Here is a 24,207-nt window from a genome sequence, read left to right as displayed (position 1 = left end):
GACCCTCAATGATTGTTGTTGCACAGAGAAAATGAGGGACTACAACTAAGGGGAGTACCAGGGAGCTCCCAAATGGCAGTTCCATTTTCATTCCTTCATCATTGTCATGAAAAGCCATCATTACTCACGGTTAGCAATACACACAATCATTGTGCTACACTGTAAACCACACCTTCTGATCGACAGAAAATGAGAATGATAATTATTATAAAATAAAATAACAATGATAATAATGCCATAACTTAAGATTTTTCATGTAGTCCAGCTACAGAATTTATACAAAATGGAATAATTTAATGCAAACAATACTGCTCTCTGTATAAGTTAAACATTCTCCTTCATCCAAGCTAAGAGCTATAAATTATAGAAACTAAATTTTAAATCAATGTCTCAACATAAAGTGTAAACAAATGGAGGGATCAAACAAGCAAAAGGAACTGCTCTAAATTCCCTCCGCCTTTCCTTTTTGGCTCATGCAATCAGTGACACCGAGGGGGGGCAATGGTTTCATCTGAGTCGGAAATAGTTTAATACCTGTATGTGTAAGTCTTTCCTAATGTCCAACATGATGCAGTGCCAAAGAGTTGAGCCACGGTCTTCAGGTCTTGAGCCTAGAGAGGTTGTTTGACAGTAATCTTTCTTGGAGAAAGAGACGGAAACTAGGCCAACACCTGTTTCTATATCAAATTCTAGGTAAAAATTTCCTTGGAGCTGAGGCACCATCAAGTACCCTGGGGTACTTTTCAAAGCCCATGACCCCAAGCCAAGCAGAACCTCATGCCTTGGACAATGTCAGATCTTTCTAATTGCTGCTCAGCACAGGTTTTTCTTTCCAGAAATTTCCAAATCCAATTATTCCAAACTGCATTGATCCAGAGTGCAGTAAAATACATTTTACAAGCTGCATTTAATGAAAATGCTGTTGTGGTGGGAAAGGGGTTGCCTTTTGCAAGATGTTTGTTTTGCCTTTATGCTGCTAGTGGTAGCCACGCACTAAAGCTTCCTGCATAGGATGAGTTAATAAATGAAAACAAGGGGGGTGGTTTGGGGTTGGACACTGGACAGACTCACACACATGCTAGCTGCCTTCAAAGTCTGTTCTGTTTGCACTTGATCTTAGCCAAAAGGCCGAGAAGCGATAAAGTCTGTTCTGTTTGAATCAATATGACTCTAGTAGACAAGCAACCCAGTTCCACAGAGGGGCAGTCTCATCTTCTGCTTGAAGCTCAACTGAGACACTGTGAGAATGTACTTCCATTAATTCCACATTTGCTTTTCAAATACTGTTGCAAATCTCCTCTTTCTCTTAAATCAGCACCCCTCGCCCTTCTTCCTAAAGGAAGTGGTCAACAGGTGAAAAGGAAATAGGCTACAAGAAAATGGCACTTGAGTCTGAAAAATCAACACAATGGTCAAGGTCACACATTGGTCAAGGTCATGACGATGAAGGCATTAAAAAGGGAAGTATTTGTCAAAGACAAGGTCTGATGCTATCTGTAAAGTCTCACTACAAAATGCTGCTTCAAATTTTTCAAATGAAATCAGCTTCCACAAGTATAGTTGTCTTCTTCCTCCTGGAGGAAGCACATGCCCTCAATGACCTTGGGTGTAAGTATCTGGTCACCAATCTTTTCTAGACAATTTCCATCACCCATGTGGACAAGCTGGTTGAACTTAATATGGTCTGTTCACAAGTTACCTGGAATTGCTTTTCTTTTGTTGTCGTTTTCTAAAATAATATGTCTTGCTCTGGCTCTTCTTCAGTCACTTATGGCCAAAAGAACTGGTCCCCTGTTCAAGTAGCAATAATACCTCCTGGCCCCACAAATTCCTAAGGATGTTGCTCCTAAATTCCACTTCTTTCTTCCTTTATCTCTCACTCTCTCTCTCTCTCTTTTTTTTTTTTTTTGCAAGAAATTATTGTCTCTCTCTCTCTATCATATATAGGTCACTCTTTACAGTACAAAGTGTTAAAATGTCAAACAAAAATAAATATCAATGTTACAGTAGCTAGAATATTCAATAAAATAGATCCCTGCCATTCTTGATTGAAATGTTCAGTGAGACTTAATTTCATTTGGATATTTTTTTTCCAGAGATTTGCGAAGTCTCATGTTCCTGTTATTGCAGCTCATTTCTAGGGGTAAGAAAGATGGGGCAGCTCTCTTCCCAGACGAAAAAGCAAGGAGAGAGGGGAAAGAGTCTGGGGGGGAAGGAGGAAAGGATCTGAAATGCCAGTATAGTCATGAGATCTTCAGGATGGGTTTTCCTCCATTACCAAGTAGCAGAGCTGTAGTGTTTATTGGTCCTAACCGTGGCATCAGAACACTCTCCATCGGAAGAGTCACAGTCCGAATCTTCAAACTGCATAGGATTCTGCAAAGTGGAGACAAAATAAAACCTCCATTCACTTGGGCAATCGCTTAGTAAATGCGTATTGGCCACCCCCCACGTGACAGGCACCGCTCTGGGTTGCTGGCTAAGGTACATGAGGCCAGGTCCTGCCCTTGCAGGGCTCCTGGAGAAAGAAGACCTCGAAAGGTGATGACCGCCACGATGATGATGATGGCAATTACAGCAGGACCGCCTCAGCCCCGCTTGCATAGTGTTGGCTGTGATCTGGGCACTCCTGCAAGTGCTTTACGACCAGAAACCCACTTAATCCTCACAAGCACCCTAGGAGACGGATGCTGTCATCACTGCCCCTTGCAGACGCCAACCCGGACCCACAGGTGAGCAGCTTGCCCAGCGTGGCAGTCAGTAGAGAACCCCGGCTGGGTGTGGCATCTGTTCAGATGCCCGCTGTACCCTCTCAGCCACTGTGCTAACCCATCTTCCAAGACAGGGACTGTCCTGTGCTGTGCAGGACCTCAAGTGTCCCACGTGCAATGACAGGGTCATCCAGGGGATGGTGGGGACATGGAGGAGCGAGACGGGGTCAGGAGGAGGTCATGTTTGACCTGACCTTAGAATGAAGGAGGCCTGTGCAATTTAATGTTTGTGCCTCATTTGGGAGCCCTGCCCTTATTTGGGGAGCTGTGTGGATCTCTGGATTCTACTTACTTCTTGGAGGCACCTGTCTTATCTCATATACTAAATGGTAACTGTAAAGGGCTCAGGGACACAGGCATGCTATAAGCCCAAGAAGCTACAGTGATGAGAAGGGAGAAGCCCCACCTCATAGCCACGTTCCTCTGCACACAGCTTGCCCAGAGACATCTGTGTCTTCACACGGCGCACAGCGCACTCCTTGTCAGAGAGCCCGTCGGAATGCGAGGATATCTCAATGGGGATTTCTGGCGTTTGCGAGAGTAGGTCATCCAGCTTCTCCGCCAGGCGGCCTTCAAGCTTGTCCGCTAACTCATCGGGACTGTTGGAGTGGTCACTGGTATTTCCCTCCTCTCCATCAGACACAGAGAAATTCTCTGAGCTAAAGGTCGAATACGACTGGCAGCTGCTGATACAGCGATGGGGCCTAGAACCACAAAGAACCAGAGGACCTTAATCACATGCACAACTGCTGCTCTTCCCTTGCCTCTCTATCATAGCCTCGCCAAGAGGTCATCTAGGCTTCTCCCAACCCCCAAGGGAGATTCGAATACAGATAGATGGGCGCTATTTAACTTTAAAGCAAAAGAGAAGGAAACTGGACTCTCCCTTTGCATTTGGTTTGTATGCTTCTGTAGCCAAACACTACATTCCAGAGCTGCTGGCTACTGCTGGTCTTTGAAAACCTCAGCTGGTCTGACCCCAGCGTGCACACGCACACACGGTATGGAGCTGTCCTGCTTCTTGTGCACAGACCTCCCAGATTCTTACAGGTTAAGAGAGTCTTGGGAGATTCTTTGTTCTAACTCCTTTCTAGATCATAACACTGGAGCCAGATAATGAAAGTGACTTGTTCCAGGCCACCTTGCCAGAAAAGGCAGAGCTGTGTCTTGGGCTGGGTCTACTCAGAGCTCATACCATGTCATTCCCTACCTCTCCCCTCACCCCAGCCGCATTGCCCATTGGGCACGGCAGCCCTGGAAGGCCAAGTGCCTTCACCCTGTCAGCTGACCCCCAGTGGAAATGAACTTGGAAGGAACAGTCACTCCACAGCTGGGGGCACTGCCTCATCAGTTAATGTCTCATTCCAGTGAACATGTGAGTTTAGCTCAGATGAGGCAAGATTGGGGGCTGGGGGACAGGCAGGCGGAGCGAGGATTTGCAAAAATTTCATTTCTTTCCCCTTGTTTATAAGTAGACTAGTAAATAAGAATGCTGTTAGCTTACATTGGTTTCAAAACAAAACAAATAATAAAAAGAAGACTCCCTTTTTTCTTTGTCATTGTCTGATCTTTCTGTATCTCTTAGTACAAAGTGATTTTGATGGCTTATGATCTGAGGCTTGCCACTGACCAGGTCAGGTGATAGGCTGAGGTTGGGGGCAGGGGTGGGAGGGAATCAAGGACACATGAAAAGAGCCCAGGGACGCCTGGGTGGCTCAGTTGGTTAAGCGGCTGCCTTCGGCTCAGGTCATGATCCCAGCGTCCTGGGATCGAGTCCCACATCGGGCTCCTTGCTCCTCGGGGAGCCTGCTTCTCCCTCTCCCTCTGCCTCTGCCTACCACTCTGTCTGCCTGTGATCGCTCACTCTCTCTCTCTAACAAATAAATAAATTAAAAAAAAAAAAAAAAGAAAAGAAAAGAGCCCAGATGGGAAAGGGAAATTAGAGTAGGATTCTCACAACATCTCAAGGCTGGTAACAGAAAGGAGATAGGGAGAAAAATGTTATCATATAAAAAGTAAAATCATGCAGTGAAAACATAAATATAATTTGAAGCTAACAAGAAAGGCAGGAAGCAATCAGGTGGGTCGAGCTCATGGTATGTCACAGGAACAAAGCTGGAAGTAATCAACTGTGATGTCAGCAGCGTGAGTTCAGAGAACGAAGATGCTTTACTTGGATTCAATCTCACCACGTCGGAGAAACCAAGGAGACAATAAGGTAGCAACAGCAATGTGGCAAGAGTAGATCAGGGAATGAGAACGGATTTAATTTGGGGGCAGTGTGAGGACCGGAATTCAATTTACCAAAGGAGTCCCTTGGTTTGCAGAGAATTCCTGTTTCTGGGCAGGTACACAAGCCTTCCTGGGGGCGTTCTTAGAGACCTATGCTTCAAGAACAGAACACGTACTCGCAGAAGAGGCTTTCTTGGAGGAAAACTAGCTTCCCTACTTCTACAAAAGGCAGCTCTTCTTCTAGAAGTAGGGGGATGTGGTCCTTCTTCAATTTAATCCTACCAGCAAAATTATTCTTCCTGGCTAGGCAGGAAGCAATTTTTAAGGCTGGGCTGAGTGATGACTCAACTTAATTAATTATACTTAATTTAAGGCATAATATCCAAAGCCATGGAGAGTGCTATGGACTGAACTGTGTCCACCCCCAAACCCAATTCATATGTTGAAGCCCTATCCCTAGTTTGACCGAATCTAGACATAAACGGGGAAGATCTCTCCCCCCACTTCTGTACCCCACTCTGTTCCATACTACCCCTTTCCCCCCAACCAGCACTGTAAGGACACAGCAAGAAGGTTGCTGTCTGCAAGCTGGGAAGAGAGTCCTGACCAGGAAACCTGATCTTGGACTTCCTAGCCTCAACCGTGAAAGATAAATTCCCATTATTGAAGCCACCCAGCCTGTGGTATTTTGCTATAGTAGCCAGAGAGACTAATACAGGGAGGTACACCAAAAACCCATCAAATTATCCACAAAACAGGATGGCCATCTGTCATAAAATGCCCACTCCATTATCAACTTTAACCTTGAATCCATATTTATGCTCCTTATCTTGAAGTTCCCAAGAAATGAATTCTAATGAACTAGGATCTGCTATGCAAACTGAGTGGCCAAAATGTCACAATGGGAAAACAAGGATGGTGAGTTCGAATCTCCCTACAGGGTGGTTGTTTGAAAGTGACCTGCCTGAACAGGAGGTATGGCAGACTCGGGATTTTCCCCATTACACTGAAAGCAGTACATGTGTTTGTTGGGTTTACCTCTGTCTTCGTGGAAATTCAACTTCACTATCTACTTCCCCTTCTTCCTCTTCTGAGGAGTCATCTCCACTCTGAGGAGAATAAGGAGAAAAAGTTTTATCTTAATCTGTGTCTCTCTTTCTCTCTCTCTCTTACACACACACACACACACACACACACACACATTCCGTGTAAAATGTTTATAATCAAAAGGCACTAAATAGCAGTTTGCTAAGTGTCATCTTTAAATATATATATTTTCAGGGGTGCCTGGGTAGCTCAGTCAGTTAAGCACCTGCCTTTGGCTCAGGTCATGATCCCAGGATCCTGGGATTGAGCCCCGCATCAGGCTCCCTGCTCAGCAGGGAGTCTGCTTAAGATTCTCTCTCCCTCGGGGCGCCTGGGTGGCTCAGTGGGTTAAGCCTCTGCCTTCGGCTCGGGTCATGATCTCAGGGTCCTGGGATCGAGTCCTGCATCGGGCTCTCTGCTCAGCAGGGAGCCTGCTTCCTTCTCTCTCTCTGCCTGCCTCTCTGCCTATTTGTGATCTCTCACTGTCAAATAAATAAATAAAATCTTAAAAAAAAAAAGATTCTCTCTCCCTCTCCCTGTGCCCCTTCCCCTGCTCGTGCTTTCTCTCTCAAATAAATAAATAAAATCTTTAAAAAAAATAAACATATATTTTTTCACTCATTCATTTAGCAACCTTTCCTCGGTGTCCCTAAGGACATGGTCTGTACTAGATGCTAGAAGACACACAGAACTGAGTAAATGGGAATTTTGCCCTCTAGTAGGTAAGGACTCCATGAGATTATCCAAGGTGAGTGATGGGGAGGGGAAACCAGAAAGAAGGTCTTGGATTTGGGGGCAGTCTCTTGTAATCATTGTCATTCATGGTCCAGGCCCTGACCTAGGGACTCCACAAGAAGTGATCTTTTGGTTCTTCAAAATCCAAAAACTACCTTTTCCCTTCTATGTACCAATCACTTTTCCACTAATATTATAGTTACTGTGCTCATTTGCACTACCAAGGCAGACATTATTTGAGTGTCAAACCACATCTTGTATTTCTCCTTCCACCATGAATACAAAACAGGTGCACAGTGCATTATGGAGTCAGCTTGTTGGTAAGGATAAGGGAGCTCTGGTTGGGACATCTGAGGCCTCGTGATTGCCAGGGCTCTGTGGTTGATCTAGAAAGGCTGTGTAAATGTCTCGTCTGAGAAGATGATCTTCCTTCAAAAGGAAGAGACCATCTCTCTTTGGGAACATAAGAACAGCCACACTTAGCTCCACATCACTCAGCATCAGGGAAATACAAATCAAAACCACAGTGAGATACCACCTCACACCAGTCAGAATGGCTAAAATTAACAAGTCAGGAAACGACAGATGTTGGGGAGGATGCGGAGAAAGGGGAACCTTCCTGCACTGTTGGTGGGAATGCAAGCTGGTGCAGCCACTCTGGAAAACAGCATGGAGGTTCCTAAAAAAGTTGAAAATAGAGCTGCCCTATGGCCCAGCAATGGCACTACAGGGTATTTACCCTAAAGATACAAATGTAGTGATCTGAAGGGGCACATGCACCCAAATGTTTATAGCAGCAATGTCCACAATAGCCAAACTATGGAAAGAACCTAGATGTCCATCAATGGATGAATGGATAAAGAAGATGTGATGTATACACACACACACACACACACACACACACACACACACACAATGGAATACTATGCAGCCATCAAAAGAAATTTGTAATGACGTGGGTGGAACTAGAGGGTATTATGCTGAGCGAAATAAATCAATCAGAGAAAGACAATTATCATATGATCTCCCTGATATGAGGAAGTTGAGAGGCAGGGAGGGGGGTCTTGGGGGTAGGGAAGGAAAAAAAAAACGAAATAAGATGGGATCGGGAAGGAGACAAAGCATAAGAGACTCTTAATCTCATGAAACAAACTGAGGGTTGTGGGGGGAGGGGGACAGGGAAAGGGTGGTTGGGTTACGGACATTGGGGAGGGTATGTGCTATGGTGAGTGCTGTGAAGTGTGTAAGCCTGATGATTCACAGATATGTACCCCTGGGGCAAATAATACACTATATGTTAATAAATTCCACATCTTAAAAAAAAACAAACAAACAGTCACACTTAAAATAAACCATCCTTACCCACAGAATCATGACGCACTGGATTACTACCACCCATTGTGAGGTGGGTAACTGGGCCCAAGTAACAGTACCAAAGGTTGAGGATAATTTACTTTTAAAGTCAGTTTTAACATACCATCATTCTTATCCATTTGTATTCTGATATGCTTTTTTGAGTAGAGAGGACAGGCATGGGGTTATACTGCCAAGATGACATTTACCCGAAGCACCATGGAAGTGGATCTCAGTCAAAAGAAGCGGAACCACCCTGTGGGAGTACTGTTTCAATGAGGCCAAATGTAGAGGGAGTGCACTCCCTGTCCCCGCTGGCCCACAGAATTAATCAAAATGGCATCAGAATGGTTCAAAGGTACGTGTTATTCGGGAGTGGACTGGAGTGCTCCCAAAGGGTACAGGGTTTCTTTTGGGGATGATGAAAATATTCTGAAATTGGTGATGATTGCCTAACTGTGAATAAAAGAACGAGGTAGTACATTTAATGGGAGAACTTTATGGTACGTGAGTTATATCTCAAAGTTGTTACCCAAAAAATACGTGTTCCTGGCCATAGAGCAGTGGGGGAGCAGAATAACCCAAATTTTCCACCCAAACACAATTTAATCTCTGGGAAAGCTTTGTCGGCAGTGGCACTGTATGTAGGGGAAGAAATACAGTTCTGAGACAGTAGCTCTGAGCCTCCACTTCTTTTTAAAATGAAGTATAACTGAGGTACAGTATTATATTAGTTTCAGATGTGTAGTGTAGCGATTCAACAATCGTATATATTATGCTCTGCTTGCCAAAATAAATAGTTATCAGCCGTCACCTTACAAAGTTATTACATTATTGACTATATTCCCTACGCTTAACTCTTTACCCCTTGTGAGTTATTTTGTAACTGGGAGGTTGAACCTCTTAATCCCCTTTACCTATTTAACCCATTACCCCCACCCTCCTCTCCTTTGGCAACCACTAACGTGTTCTCCATATTTTTGAACCTATTTCTGGGTTTTTGTGTTTGTTCCTTTGTTTTGTTTTTTAGCTTTCACATGTAAGTGATGGATACGGTATTTGTCTTTTTCTGTCTGACTTATTTCACTTAGCATAATACCATATAGGTCCATCCATGTTGTCATGAATGGCAAGATTTCATTCTTTTTTTTTTTTATGGCTGAGTATATCCCATTGTGTATATGTATGTATGTATGTATATACACACACACACACACATACACACACACAAACACACACACACACACCCCACATCTTCTTTATTCATTCATTCATTGATGGATACGCAGGTTATTTCCATATCTTGGCCACTGTAAATGATACTGTAATAAACACAGGAGTACATTTATCTTTTCTAATTAGTTCTTTTGTTTTCTTTGGGTAAATACCCAGAAGTGAAATTCCCGGATCGCATGGTATTTCTATTTTTAATTTTTTGTAGAACCTCCATACTATTTTCCACAATGGCCGCGCCACTTTGCATTCCCACCAACAGTGCACATGAGTTACCTTTTCTCCACATCCTCTCCAACCTGTTATTTCTTGTCTTTTTGATTCTACCCATTCTGACATGTATGTCAACTTCTTTTAAATGTCTAGTTGACTGAAACATATTCATTTACATTTTAGACCCTTTTATTCCGTCAACTGCACTCCTGATGAATGCTGACGAGATGACACAATGCTGAGAACTGAGTGGGTGTTTGCACTGTGCTAAACACTTTTCATACATAATTTTATTTTTAACTCATTAGCAAGATGAGCTAACATTTTTGGAAGGTTGTTATGTTCCAGGTCCTGTTCTAAGTGCTTTATATGTATTAACTCACTTAATCTTCACATCAACCAATGAGGCAGGGCCCACTCTGCACCCCATTTATAGATAAGGACACCAATGTGAACTACTGGTTCTTAGAACCAATAGAGGTTCTAAGTGGAAGAGCCTTACTTCGAACTGAGATCTCTCTGGCTCCCAGGTTCATGCTCTTAACTACTTGGTACACTGCCTCCAAGCTAATAAAACCTAGGCAGCCAGTGGGTGAGAAGAGGAGGAGGAACAGGTTTCAGTGACCGAGGCCTCACTGGGTCATGATGGTTACTAACAAAGGTAGGGTTTTCCAAGATACATTGGTCTTTTAAAATATTTTATTTTATTTTTTCTTAAGTAGGCTCCACACCCAACGTGGGGCTTGAGCTCACAAGCCCAAGCTTGAGAGTCACAGGCTCTACCGACAGAGCCTGCCAGGCACCCACCCAAAATATATTGTGAAGAAAGCTAGTTCCATGGGATATTAATAGATACTATTTTTAAAGCCATTATGGCCAAATAAGTGAGGGAACGGCTGGATGAAACAAGGAACTGTAAGATTTTTTAAAGCCTAGGATTTGTAGATGTCCATTAGGAATCTCCAAGAGGAGATATACTATGTTTCTCAAACTTGTTTTATAATGGGATCCTTCCTTCTTGTAACATCCAGCAGGACTAGGCTAGGATAGTTCTAGTTTTGACTACATATCCCTAGTATATGGTCATTTATTTATAAATTAGATACATTTGAATCAGTCCTCTGGTTCCGTAGTTGCCAAAGCATAGTCTCTAATCCATCACTTAAGCAGTGTGGCGAGAGAGCATTTAAAGTCAAAGAAACCTCTGTTTATGCTTCTGTCATCTCTTCCTTTTACAAAACGGACACAGGATGTAGGCTTTCTAATGTGTACAACATGATGGGCTGTCACTATAGCTTACCTTTTGCAGGGGCCTTGTGTTTCGAGGTAGCACTGGGGGGGTGACGTGGTGAGGGATGCCAAGGGATGACGCAGACCTGCAGCCTTTGAATTCCCTTTCTCCCATTTTCTCGGAACCTTGGGCATCTTCCGAGAGGGGATTGTGTGCTGGTGACTTGAAAAGGTCGGGGCTCCTGCCCACTGGCTCGGCAGAGGGTATGTCCAAGGACCCACACTGTTCTGGCCTGCACTGGAGGCAGGGGTCGTAAGGGTCAGCCGGACAACAGCCCCAGGGCCCAGCTGGGCCCGCATCAGGCTCAGAGCTTCTCCAGCAGTCCGCCGCCATGGCTGTGGAGATGAGGTCAGGGCTGGAACCGGGCATCTGTCTCTGAGCATGGTTGCTGAGTGGGCTCCGCAGGGCTGCTGCTGGGCCGAAATACCTCAGGTTGTTGGCGCAGGTGGCAATGTCCTGTCCGTGCATACTGAGTCTGGGATGGTGACTCTGGGACACGGCAGGGGGCGCTTGCTGGTACTGCTGCTGCAGAGGATGGTGCTGATGGGGAGAAGGGTACTGGGACTGAGCGTGGTATAGGTCAGTGGGATGGGGTGAACTGTCCTGGGCTGGCTGGTTTTTCAAGATCCCTGCGAAGTCACTGTGGCTGCCTCTGCTGTTCCCTCGGCGGTGGCGTGGCTTGCTTCGATAGCGGCTCTTGCTGCTTGAGGTGGATGTTTTGGGACTTCCGGACAAAGGGGATGCAGCGGGAGCCACCTCCGTACTGGGGATACCTTCAGATCTCAACAGATCTGGCCTGGGAGGAAAGACAAGATTTCATTGTCAACATCTGGAAACACATTCAAGTTTGGGGAAATGCAACCCAGACCTGAAAGTACACACACCCTTTGAAACAGCAGTCACATGTTCAGGGATTTATCCAACAGAGGTAACAGATGTGCACACAGATGTATGTTTGAAGATGCTGTGTTATAGTCTACAGTTTAAAATAGCAGAAAATTAGAAACAACCTCGATGTCCACCTATAGAGGATTTCCTTCATTCCTTCTGGATTTTATTCTGTGCCTCCCTAGCTGAGGTACCCGATCTCCTTTAAGTTCTAATTCTACCCTACAGGTTTCTTGATCTCTTCCGCATAACCTCGGCTATCAGCCTGGTGCCAACATGCCAAGGCAGAGGCAAGGGTTTGCCCACCACCAGAAATCTATCTGATGATGGATCTAGATAGATCCCACAGCAGATCACAAATCACAGAGGTCTGGCACAAGAGAAGGAAACCTCAGTGTAATGAGGTGGGAGGCTAAGTTCAGGGACTTTGGTCTAGACATGGTCTCCCAGAGGTCTGGGACTATGTCCATCCATCTGTGTATGGGAAGGACACTAGCAGGGAGCCTTGCTCACTCTCAGTATTCAAACATGTTTAAGGAAAGGGGCATGGGGGTGAGGATTGAGGAGGGGGAGTACAGAGCCTAGGAGGTTGGACAGAGCCAGCAAGACAAGGGCTTGCAAGGAGCAGCCTAGCGTGGTCCTGGCTCCTCTCCAAGTCTGTTGTTGAGTGCTCACTGGGCTGGTCATGCAGCTTGTGTGCAAGAGCAAGCCAGGGCTTCAAGGTACACATCACACGCACTGATTTCATGGCGCACAGGTAAACAATAAACGGTTTCTGAATTGATGGACTGACGGGCAGAGACTTGAGGATACCAGAGAGCACCATTACTTCCCTCCTTCTTAGGGACTAGACACAAATCGTCAGATTACAGTGCTGAAGGACCCAAACTTTATTTTAACAACAGAATCCTTTTCTCGAGAAACTCGGTATATAAAATAGATATAGTAACAGAACAGACTAGTGGTTGCCAGAGGTGGGGGATGGAGGAATGGGTGAAATGGAGGAAGAGGGTCAAAAGGTACAAACTTCCAGTTATAAACCACATAAGTCCTGGGATGTAATGTACAGCATGGGGGCTATAGGTAATGATACAACTGACCCTTGGATAATGTACACAGTCAAAAATCCAGGTATAGCTTTTGACTCCAAAAAAGCTTAAAAATAGCCTACTATTGACTAGCTGCCTTACTGATAACATAAACAGTTGATTAATACATATGTTGTATGTGATACATATTACAAACTATATTCTTAAAGTAAGCTAGAGAAAAGAAAATGTTAAGAAAACCATAAGAGAAAAAACACTTACAGTATTGCACTGCAAAAGATTCACATACAAGTGGACCTATGCAGTTCAAACCCGCATGGTTTGAGTTAGCTGTACCGTATCATATATCTGAAAGTCTCTAAGAGATCTTGAAAGTTCTTATCACAATAAAAAATATATATAACTATTTGTGGTGATGAGTGGATGTTAACTAGACTTAGTGTGGCAATTATTTCATTATATATATGTATATTGAATTGTTATGTTGTATACTTGAAACTAATATAATGTTATATGTCAATTACATTGCAAACTACCCTCTTCCACCCCAGATACAGTGGGACACCTGTGGGAGGGGAGCAAAGCCCCTCCCTGCTGGGCTCCCCCTCCTCTTCCTCTCTAGTTCGCAGTAATCCCTGACATCTGTGCAAGCCCTAGGGTATCCCAGACCTTGCTTGAAAACCACAGATACAGTCCCACCTCTACCTTATGTGATGAGGAAACTGAAACCCAAAGTGGCTCATGGTCTCACAGTGCATCACTGGCAGAATCCAGATAAGAAGTCTTTCCTAATCCCCAGGCTGGCTTACTGGAGATTCAGATAATAAGTTTAAATAGGCCTACAAATCACCTTACTTAAATGGTTGAGTCAGTCAGGTCTGGGATGGGGCCCAACAGACTGAACTTGTAGCACACTCTCTCATGACACTGAACTGAGGACCACATTTGAACAGCTAGGGCTCGTAGAAAATTAGTCGGCATCAGGGTGTAGGAGATGGTTTTTTTTTTCCTTTTCAAGAGAACAGTTAGAGGCTCTTCTTAGCATAGAAGTTCCAGGTAATGTTGGTATATGATAGGATGGGCACAGTATTGTGCTGCTGTGAGCACCTTCCTGTCTCAGGTGCATGGTTCTGTGGTCAGCTGGCCACCTTTTGCCACAAAAAGTACATGGAGTGAGGAGGTCCTGGGGCTTTTATTGAGGAAAGGGAGCCCTCCGAGGCCCAGTTCAGGGCACCTACCTATCCAGTGACTGGCTATAGGAGGATCTGGAAGAGAGCTGAGGTGAAAGTGTCTAAGTCAGATGAAGGCTGCTTTTATTGAACCTGGCTGTGCAAAAATCACAGAATAACAGTGACATAGCACTTCACAGTTGACAAAGCACTTTACGATATATAAAACGCTTGTTTCTGACTATTCATTTTTCCAATATTCATTTTACAGGTAAGGGTACTGAGGGATCCGAGAGGTTAGCTGGCTTGTGTCCATCCCAAAGGGAGTCCATGGCAGAACTCCCAACTTGAACCCAAGTCTTCCGATATTAAGGCAGAGTTCTTTCCCCATCCTGAGCCTCTCCTTATTATGAGGTATTTAGACCACTGTATTGGATTATACTCACTTGTAACAGGCTTGCTGGATCCATAACTGAACTCTGATTCTCTTCTTTTTAGTCCCCCACTGAACCCACATTGATACCTAGGCCAAAGGATGGTGGGTGGTTTTTCCTCTCTGATCTCCTCCCAGGTCACTGGACTTCTGACTTAATCATTGGACTGTCCGAACAATGTGAAACTGACATCCTCCAGGGGCCAATCAACCGAGAGCAGAACACTTTGCAGCTCAAAGACCCATTCCAGGTTGTCTTCCTGGATGCTTAGTCCACTAAGCATCTGCTGCTGGTGGTGGCAAACTTCCAAACATATTCCTCATAGCCAACACTAAAAGTAAACATGCGCTCACATTTTGAAGAATGAAATAGTACTATTTTCTTCTCCAAAGCTCTTAGTTTTAACTGTAGCAGAATGCAGGGAGGAGCCAGCAGGTGAACTCTGTCTCCAATTAAGACGCTGAAAGAAAGAGGTGTTGGGATCCTCAGAGTGTTTTGCCAGGTGCCACCTGCAATTTCTCAGAACTTGACAAGAAGGTGATCACGGGTGGTAAGTAAAGGCAAAACTGGATTAATCCATGTAATTACTCTTCAGTAGTTTTAGCGTTGTATTAGTCATGCTAGGGCAGAATGGCGTTATTCAGAATGACTGCCATTCTGAAAGACTTAAAATACATTCTTGGTTTGTGTTTTGTCATTATCTTTATTCTTACTGCATTCTGCAGTAGAACATTTGGTCTACACCCCAGGTTTTAGGGACATTTCTTTCCTTTGCATTAACTTGGCTAGAATAGAGTCCACTCTCCATTATTTGGGAGCAATGGGCATCTAGTAGAGCCTGATAATAAAAACTGACTGGGAGAGCATTCTAAGACTAAACTAGTATAAGGAAAATGCATTGTAATTAGAGGAAAGGGCAATCTTTTATTTTTTTAACTATTCTAAAACTCATTTTTTAGCACCTGTGATTTGCAAGGTGATTTCACATTTCTGTTACTTAAACTTCACCGAAAGCCCATGCAGGAATAGAACGAGGGGCCCTACATGGTGAGGTACAGGTCATTATCAAAGCCCCTGCTTTTGTTTCTGGTAATGGATTTACAGGCACTTATTACATTATTAAAAAGAACTAACTAAATGAATATGTAAAAGTGGGACACACATGAACCAATGTTGCCTACAACAAGAATTATGATTAACCCAACTCTGTGCAGGAGGAGTCAAAAAAAGAAAAAGAAAAAGAAATCTCACGTGTGGTCATTATACCATTTTGCCCATGGCTGAAAGAGGACAAATGACATGGTCCACATCATATGGCTTATACTAACAGGCAGAGCTGGGACTGGAATCCACGTCGGCCTGGCCCTCTGTTTATTTCTCTTTTCCCTATGCCATGCTAAGACAAGAAGTATCTATGTCTCAGAGAGTAAAAACTAGATTCCTAGAGTTCATGACACGTCCTCTCACTTTCCTACTCCGTTTTTTCTGGAAGCAAGTGTGCTCACGGTGAGCTACAGAGCAGACACACCGTCATGGGATAATGTATTTTTGGGGGGATATTTTCCCCTTTCTCTGAATGTCAGGTTGGCACAGGTGTCTCACCGTTTGGTCTGCATCCCTGATTTATGAGGCGTGCCCTTCCTCTTCATGAGCTTCTCCATGGCGTTGGGGTGGATTATGGGACGGACGGGGTGTCGTTTGTACGTTCCAGGATACTTCTTTTCCACTGCTTGCTCACGCCTGCAGACGAAAGGAAAAGCCACAGCTCAGTCACTGCAGACAGGAAAGATGCGCAGGATGTTTCCACAGGCTAATTCCTCTCACAGGTTCTGGGCACCCTTAGCAGAAATACACTATGTGAATAACAACACTATTATTCAGGTTAAAAAGGAAAAAAAAAAAGATGCTCAATTCAACTAATCTGGACTTCGCTGTGCTCTTCCACTCTCTGGCGTGCTCAGGGGCTGATCTTCCCTCCTCAAACGTACCTCATGAGAGACACAAGGCGATGGTAGAAGACCTACTTGTTTTCAGTTATGGTTTTGGTCAGGACCACTGACCGGGGTCTCCTGTCATTGTCAAGAATTCCTTAAACCACTTTCATCAGCCACCTTATTTCCCCAGCGGGCAGAAGGCTCCCCCTCATCCATACCAAGCTTTTCTCGAGATGAGGACCCCTTCTCGGAGCCATTCAACGGGGTGAAGTTGCAAATGCCGGTCAAGGGCACATTCCTCCGTAACAAGCTCTGCAGCAACTCCCCTCAACTGAAACTTCACAGGGGGAAGGGACCTGGGTGTAGCACATCCCTTAAGGAATGCTGGGTGAATGACTCAAGCATCTGCCATTTTAGTTTTGAGGAGCAGCAATATGGCAGAACGGTGTGTTTGGGCTGACTGATAGACCCGACTCAGGAAGGACAGACGGAAGTCTGGATACATACTTAATGAGCTCCTTCTCCCGCATTTCTAGCTGCAGCATGATGGCACTCAGTTCCATGTATAAATTATTAGCCCGCTCAAGTTTTCTCTCATAGTGTTCCCGAATATCCAGAGCATGCCTATCAAAGAAAAGAGAAGATCAGCAAAGCTGACTACCTGGTGGGGGGCGGGGGGATGACAAAGAACAGCTCTAATGAAATAAGAACCAGGATGGTTTATCTCAAAAGTGTTTGTCTGAGGGCCATCTAAATTCAAGGGTCCCTTGTCTGAGGTAACGACTCAGACAAGATGGAGTAGGAGATGGAAAATTCAAGCTTTCACTTGGTTTATCCTTAGGAGCCATATCTAGCCATGCTGAATAGCTGGGGTGGGGGGGGCACAGATAAGAATCGGACCATGATTTGTGTATAATGTGCAGCCTTTGTGTGCCACTGACAATACCTTAATAAGAATACAGTATAATATAGTCATGCTCATGGAAATACGCCAATAAGGCTGACCCCTGACCCTGTACTTATTAGGGCACAGATCCTGCCCTAATACGGTGGTTATCTATGGCTACATTTTGTACCCCTTTATCAGTCATAAGCATCTTGAGACCAGGAACTTCCTCTTATAAAGCACTGCCCTCCATGTCACCTAGGACAGGCACCGAATGAAGAAAGAGCCCGGCTCCAGGAGCACTGGCTGCAGAGCTATAATAAAGAAGGATAACAAGGCTGCAGGGAGAGGACGGGACAGCGGGGTAAAGGGGGGCCAACTCTGGGGGCAACTTTTAAAGAGAATTAACAGTACGTAGCAGAGGTGAAAGGTGTGTAGAAGGTGAAACGGCGATTCACAAAAGCGAGTTCCTGCCAGTATCTGCAGATGTGGAGATGGGACGAGGTGGAGAAGGAGGGAGCAGCCCACCTGAGCTCCTCTCTGCGCCGCCGAATCAGTTCTTCATCTAATCGGTGTATACAAGTTCCCTCACTTTTGATCTTCTCGAAGTGTTTTTTCACCTCTTCTCTCCATTCGGCCTGAGTGAGGACAAATGAGACTTTTTAGTACTCTAGGACTTTCAGTCCCTGGTAGAGCCAGAGGATCACAGGCAGGATGGTGTTCCCCCGCTTGCTTTTACTGAAGAGCCTCACAGAACAAATATTTAATAAATATGAGTTGATAGCAGACTAGCTCATGCTTCGGCACCCCCCACCCCCACACCATGACCTCATTTTCTGTATTTAGTCCAACACGGGATGCCGTCTTTTTCCCATTTCCTTGCCATACTGGCCACCAGAAATATCACAGCTGGCATACTGGCCATCACCTCTGGAACAAGAGAGCTCAGGTTCAAGTGAAGATGGTGGTTGAGATGGTCCGGCCAAAAAGAGAAGCTCTGTTAGCCATCTGCTGTAAGTATGTGCCAGTGAGAACATGATTGTGTTTACAACTGGCACTGGAATTTCTCTTAGGTAACTTTGTTATGAAAATATCTTGGGGCACCTGGGTGGCTCATTCTGTTAAGTGTCTGCCTTTGGCTCAGGTCATGATCCCGGGATCCTGGGATTGAGCCCTAACTGGGCTCTCCACTTCTCCCTCTGCCTGCCTCTCTCTCTGTGTGTCTCATGAATAAATAAAATCTTTAAAAAAAAAAAAAGGAAAATATCTTGGAAAAAATATCTGGAGTACATGACCCAAGGGGCATGCACAGCAGGGCTTGGGAATAAAAATATAGGGAATTCTATAGGAATTGGGGAGTGAGGGAAAGAACAGGAAAAGAGAAGAGGAGGAGAAAAAGGACGGCTAAATAATGTAGTGGTTTGATAAAATTTTTAGAATGGGGATGAATATCTAATATGTGACTTCAGTTATTCAAAATGTAAGCCTCTTCCAATTTCTGAAACCTTTAGTAAAGTCTCTGACATTCACCTTGATTTTGGATGAATGTTGTTTTTTTTTTAGACATCAAGGATGGTGCTGAACTTCATGTCTGGGTCGATGACAGGATAAAGGAACAACCAGAAGATGGAGGGGGTGGACCCCAAAAATTTTAGGAAGGCAGAGCGAGGGTGACCATGAAATTATAGTCTCCTAGGAATTCACAGATGTATTAGGACACTGGGATTTCCACAAGGCACGAAATTCCAGGCCAATGTCATCTAAATTTTAGGTAGTAGAAAAACGTCTGCTGGAATATAGTCTCCAGGTAGTTTCTAGAAAACAGGTAAGGGAGATGTTTCCTCAAATTACATATAAACTACAATTCCAAGAAGCTAATGAAATTGATTTCCAGTGAAGGCTAGATGTATAACTAAATGCCTCTATATATTATTCCTCTGGAGCTATTCTATTACCTCAAGATTCATGTTTAAAATTATTTCTCTAGATCATGGAAGAAATTATGTGTAATTAATTTTGAAATTATAGAAGGTTTCTCCCCAAATTTGCTGTTTCTCATTTACTTTTTTTTCTTGGAGAGTTTATTTATTTATTTGACAGGGAGAGAGAGAGAGAACGCATGTACGCACAAGCAGGGGGAGTGGCAGGCAAAGGCAGAGAGAGAAGCAGACTCCCCACTGAGCAGGGAGCCCAACACTCGATCCCAGGTCTCTGGGACCATGACCTGAGCCGAAGGCAGATGCCTAACCGACTGAGCCACCCAGGCGTCCCTCTCATTTACTTTTATAAAGGAAATCATGGGGTGCCTGGGTGGCTCAGTGGGTTAAAAGCCTCTGCCTTCAGCTCAGGTCATGGTCTCAGGGTCCTGGGATCGGGCCCCGCATCAGGCTCTCTGCTCAGCAGGGAGCCTGCTTCCTCTTTTCTTTCTGCCTGCCTCTCTGCCTACCTGGCATCTCTCTCTGTCAAAATAAATAAATAAAATTTAAAAAAATAAAGGAAATCATATTGTAATTATTTAGAAAGTGATCATCCTGCTTATCTGCTTATAATATGCGAGATCTTCATATATATATATATATATATATATATATATATATATATATATACACATTGACTGACCATTGGAGAAAGATTTCTGTCAGTCAGTTGACTTTTGGGACCAAACCTGCCAAACAACGTCATCAGCAAGTGAAGGTCATCAGAAACTCAGATCCAGAATGCAGTGCCCATTGTTTGGTAACAGTCTGACAGTCTTAAGCAATAAATGCAAGTTTGGTTGAGTCTCCAGTAATGCTGTTCTCGTCATCATCAGATCAAAGTCTGAAGGAAGAATACGTGAGCTTTAAGAAGCCTAAGATTGACAATCAGGAGTTATTAGACCAAAAAAGTTAAGAGAGAGGGCCAGGTTTGGGCCTTGAAGTCCTCTTTCATGCAAAAACGGATCAGTAGACACCAGTACAGGTACCTAAAGAAGGGACCAGGACAAGGAATATCTCCCTCTGGTGGTCAGGAGTCAGATGAACAAATTTTTTTCTTTTCTATTCTTTTTTTTAATTCTTGAAAATCTTGAGGAAATAAACCTCCTGATGGGAATGGAAATTTAAAGAGAACCTTTTGAAGATTGAATCCTACTAAAAAAGTAGATTTCCAAAAAGAAGTCCCCCCCTCCCGCCCCCAATCATGAAGAGGGAACAGGATGTGTGGGGAAACCCGAGGTCCTGATTATAATATCTTTTTCTCCAAAGCTATGGTGCTACTGGTAGATGCTAAGTTTGGAGTTCCATCCCATATGCTTAGAATCTTTACATAATAGGAGTTCCAATTTGCAGTTAATCTTCAGTTCAGACATGTCTGGGCATAGCTGGAGAAATCGGAGGTGGGTAGGTTGGAAGCAAATTTGCACTGAGACTGAGGTGCCTCTGAGAGAAAATGCGGCATGAGAGAAGGAGGAATCCTTCATGACCCTGACCTATGACAAAGCCACCATCATAGGAATGGAGGAGCACTTCCCAGTGTTTCATTAAAATGTCTGTAAAACACCGGGCTATAACCAGCAGGGCTCTGTTACCTTTAACCAAGTGTAACTCAACAGAGAAAGGAAGAGTTCATTGGGTAGATAGAACAATGTGCAGCTTTGGAACCGAGAAGTCCAGAGCTGTAGTTACAGGAGGAAACGGCAGCTCCTGATGGGTGAGGGCAGTGCCTTGGGATATGGTAGCATCCAGTGGAGGCCAGCTGGGCTTATGGTGTTGTAGCAGAAAACAGAGCTAACCCACAAAGTAATACCTAGAAGACATTAGCAGGAGACTGCTGTGTCTAGCCAGTCAGTGGAAAGCAGAACAGAAGTTACTAGGAGGTTACTGAGATCCCCACTCTTCACTGGGGATCACCCCCAAATGCATGTGAGGGGGTAAAGGGAGGGAGTACAGGCTGCTTCGCAAGGTAAGCAGGTGAGGGAAAAATCCAGTGAAACTTGGGTTATTACCATTAATGGGATTCTTTTTATGTCCTAGGTAAGGCCTGGGAAAGGCCATCCCATCTAAAAGGGTTCCGTCTTTTCCAGCCTTCCACTTATCCAATCAGTAGACTGAGCAGGTACATTCATGGTGACGAAAAGTGGAACAGAGATTACCAGGGGTCAAGGGGAGGAGGAAATGGGAAATGACTGCTTAAGAGGGTGATGAGAACTTTTGGAAACAGCGGCGAAATTACACAATGTTGTGAATTTAATTAATGCCAGTGAATTGTACACTTCAAAATGGTTAAAATGGCAAATTTTGCACCATTTGTATGCACCACAATTTTTGAAAAGGAAAAAAAGAAGCAGGATGTTGGGGGGCTAAGTAGCAGGAAATTAGAGATTGTGAGTCAGAAAAGACTTAAGAGGTCCTCAAGTCCAACCTTGACTGGCACAACAAACCTCTTTACTCCCTTCCCCGGTGAGTGCCAGCCTCTGCCTAAGGACCTATTTGCTTGTGATGAAATTGTTCTTTTTTTTTTTCTTTCTTTCTTAAGTTTTAAATAGTTACTGAAGTAATCTCTCCACATGGGGCTCTAACTCATGACCCCGAGATCAAGAGCTGTGTGCCCTTCCAACTGAGCCAGCCAGGGGTGCCATGACGAGATTACTCTTAAGGAGCACAGTCTGTCCCTATAATGAATTTTGTGTGTCTGCAATTCGCAGTCTCTGAATTTCTGGGTGCTCGCGGTGGTACTCAAAAGGGAACCAGAATGGTGCAAAGGCAGAGTGTGGGGGGAGAGCTTAGAGGCAGAGGCCATGGCCCACCCAACTGTGGGGATCTGGGACCCCAGCAAAATGTTTTTTAACAACTGATATCCAGTGCTGGGGCTGGCTCAGTCAGCAGAGCATGCGACTGTCGATCTCAGGGTTGTGAGTTCAAGCCCCACACTGGGCGCAGAGCTCACCAAAAACAAAACAAAACAAAACAAAAAAACTGATAGCAAATGCAACTGAATACCAAGATCAGTAGTTGCCTCCTTGGAGAAATAAGTTACTGTCTGGGAAAGAAGCAGCGGCTTCGGCAGAATCAAATGCTGTAGTGAAATCGGCTGCTATGTTCATCTGTGCTACTGAAGCTGCTGCTGAGAAACAGGGGCAGCAGCTACTCTCAGGAAGCAGTCAGCTGGGCTCCTGGCATGCTCCTGACCCGAGGCTACCAACCACCGATGGGTAACTGATGTAGCCTGGGTTCTGTTCGCGGGCCGGGGGAGGGGAGGCCTCAGGCACGAGACTGTAGAAGGAGTAAAACCAGGTGCTAAACTGTCAGCTCCTTTCCCATCCCAGTGGCATCAAGAATCAGAACACCAGGGAGCGGAGTTCCCAGGCAGCCACCTGTCAGTCTCAGGAGTTCACCAGAATGTACCAACCCAAAGAAGGCTTCATTTCTGCAGCTTCGTGGGCAGCGAATGAGGTCTTACTCTCGAGTAGTTCTTTAGTTTCCAATACAGTTGCATTTTTATTTTCTCATTGGGTCCTAGCCAAAACCCCGTAAGGACGAGAAGAGATGATCATCTCCCGGGTTTAGATGAGTACACTGAGGTTTAGAGAATTTTAGTGACTGACCCAAGACCCTAGGACAAGGGTTAGACTCAAGTCTGTTGCTTTTCTCAGCACTTCTTTAGCTAGTTCCTAAATATTTTATCAGTAGCCAGAGAGAGTCTGAATTTCAGACCCAGAGACAGACCAGCTTGTAAGAACCCGAAATAATCCTAGGAACTAGCACACCTAGCAGACTTGGGACTATTTAAGGAGAGGTAAAATTTTATGTTGGGAGAAACATGTGGAAGAATTAATATTTAAAAGATGTCCAGTGTAATGTTTCCCCCTTTCTTTCCTTCCTCTTCCTCTCCCCTTCATATTCTTGCTCCAAAAGAAACTTTCCTGAGTTCAGTCTCACTGCTGCACATATTGGTAAAAGTCAGTTTATGCAGGTGAGGGTACCGGGTCTGGGTGCTTTGTGGCATGGCATGGTGCTTTGCACACGGTGGGCACTTGGAAGAGGTGGCCCTGGCTTCAGGAGGGACATCCTGGGAGCATTCACGTAGAATTGTTTCCATTTTGAAGTTTTCCAAGTACATATGGTTTGACTGTCTTGATGGCTTGTGACTTTAGTACTTTCACCAAAAACTGCTTTTCCAAACCGTGGTATGTATACTTTTATGGTAAAGGAAGCAAAGCTGTAATTGCAACCGTAGTCTAAAGTTTGAGAGATTCCCTAGAAAGTACTCACTGTTACTCTCTTTCATTTCACGGAAGGGCCCAAGTCTTTTTCTGAACACTCACACAGAGACTGGGCAGATTGCTTTCCTCGTGCCCCATACATATAGGTATCTGAATAGACAGCACTAGTGTTAGTAGTTCTAAGGGAGTTTATCTGAGTGTTTAAAGCCATAGGTCTGGAATGGTCTGTAAGACAGTAAGGCTAACAGATACTTTAAGTTACATTTGATCTGGTGCTAACATGTGACACACAGAATCAGGGGAAAGGTTCCCTCTGGGCCTAATTCTATCCTGGGCTCTCTCCGGTACTTAACTTCCCTCCTCTGTACTTTAGATTTTCTCCTTAAAGGGAAGCAATCCTTTCATGAAGGTTGGCAGTAATTCCTTTTTTTGTTTGTTTGTTTATTTGTTTGTTTAATTTAAGTAATCTCTACACCCAACATGGGTCTCGAACTCACAATCCCAAGATCAAGAGTTGCACGCTCTTCCAACTGAGCCAGCCAGGTGTCTGATTTTAGTTCAAATACATTCATTTTTTCTTTTCAACAATTTCACCACTTGGAGGATCACATTCCGACACATGTTCCTTTCAAATGAGATAATGATGTATCCTTTTTTTTTTAATAGATTTTATTTATTTATTTCACAGACAGAGATTACAAGTAGGCAGAGAGGCAGGCAGAGAGAGAGGA

General features: G+C 44.4%; 1 protein-coding gene across 1 annotated transcript in view; it reads right to left on the bottom strand.

The window, feature by feature from the left end:
- Positions 1-1,721: 1,721 nt before the first annotated feature.
- The window catches only part of MAP3K13 (mitogen-activated protein kinase kinase kinase 13), a 129,550-nt gene continuing 107,064 nt past the window's right edge, over positions 1,722-24,207 (bottom strand). The window contains exons 8-14 of the mRNA XM_080809237.1: positions 17,803-17,912; positions 16,896-17,012; positions 16,057-16,194; positions 10,924-11,710; positions 6,042-6,112; positions 3,178-3,475; positions 1,722-2,376 (exon numbers count right to left, since the gene is read on the bottom strand). Coding sequence (XP_080665363.1) covers positions 2,275-2,376; positions 3,178-3,475; positions 6,042-6,112; positions 10,924-11,710; positions 16,057-16,194; positions 16,896-17,012; positions 17,803-17,912 — 1,623 coding nt within the window. The 3' untranslated portion in view covers positions 1,722-2,274. The remainder of the gene's footprint in view (positions 2,377-3,177; positions 3,476-6,041; positions 6,113-10,923; positions 11,711-16,056; positions 16,195-16,895; positions 17,013-17,802; positions 17,913-24,207) is intronic.

Source organism: Martes martes (assembly GCF_963455335.1).
Source record: "Martes martes genome assembly, chromosome: 1".
In the NCBI taxonomy this organism is placed as follows: domain Eukaryota; kingdom Metazoa; phylum Chordata; class Mammalia; order Carnivora; family Mustelidae; genus Martes; species Martes martes.
Note: the sequence above shows the minus strand (reverse complement) of the source record. Positions and strands in the feature narration are given on the sequence as shown.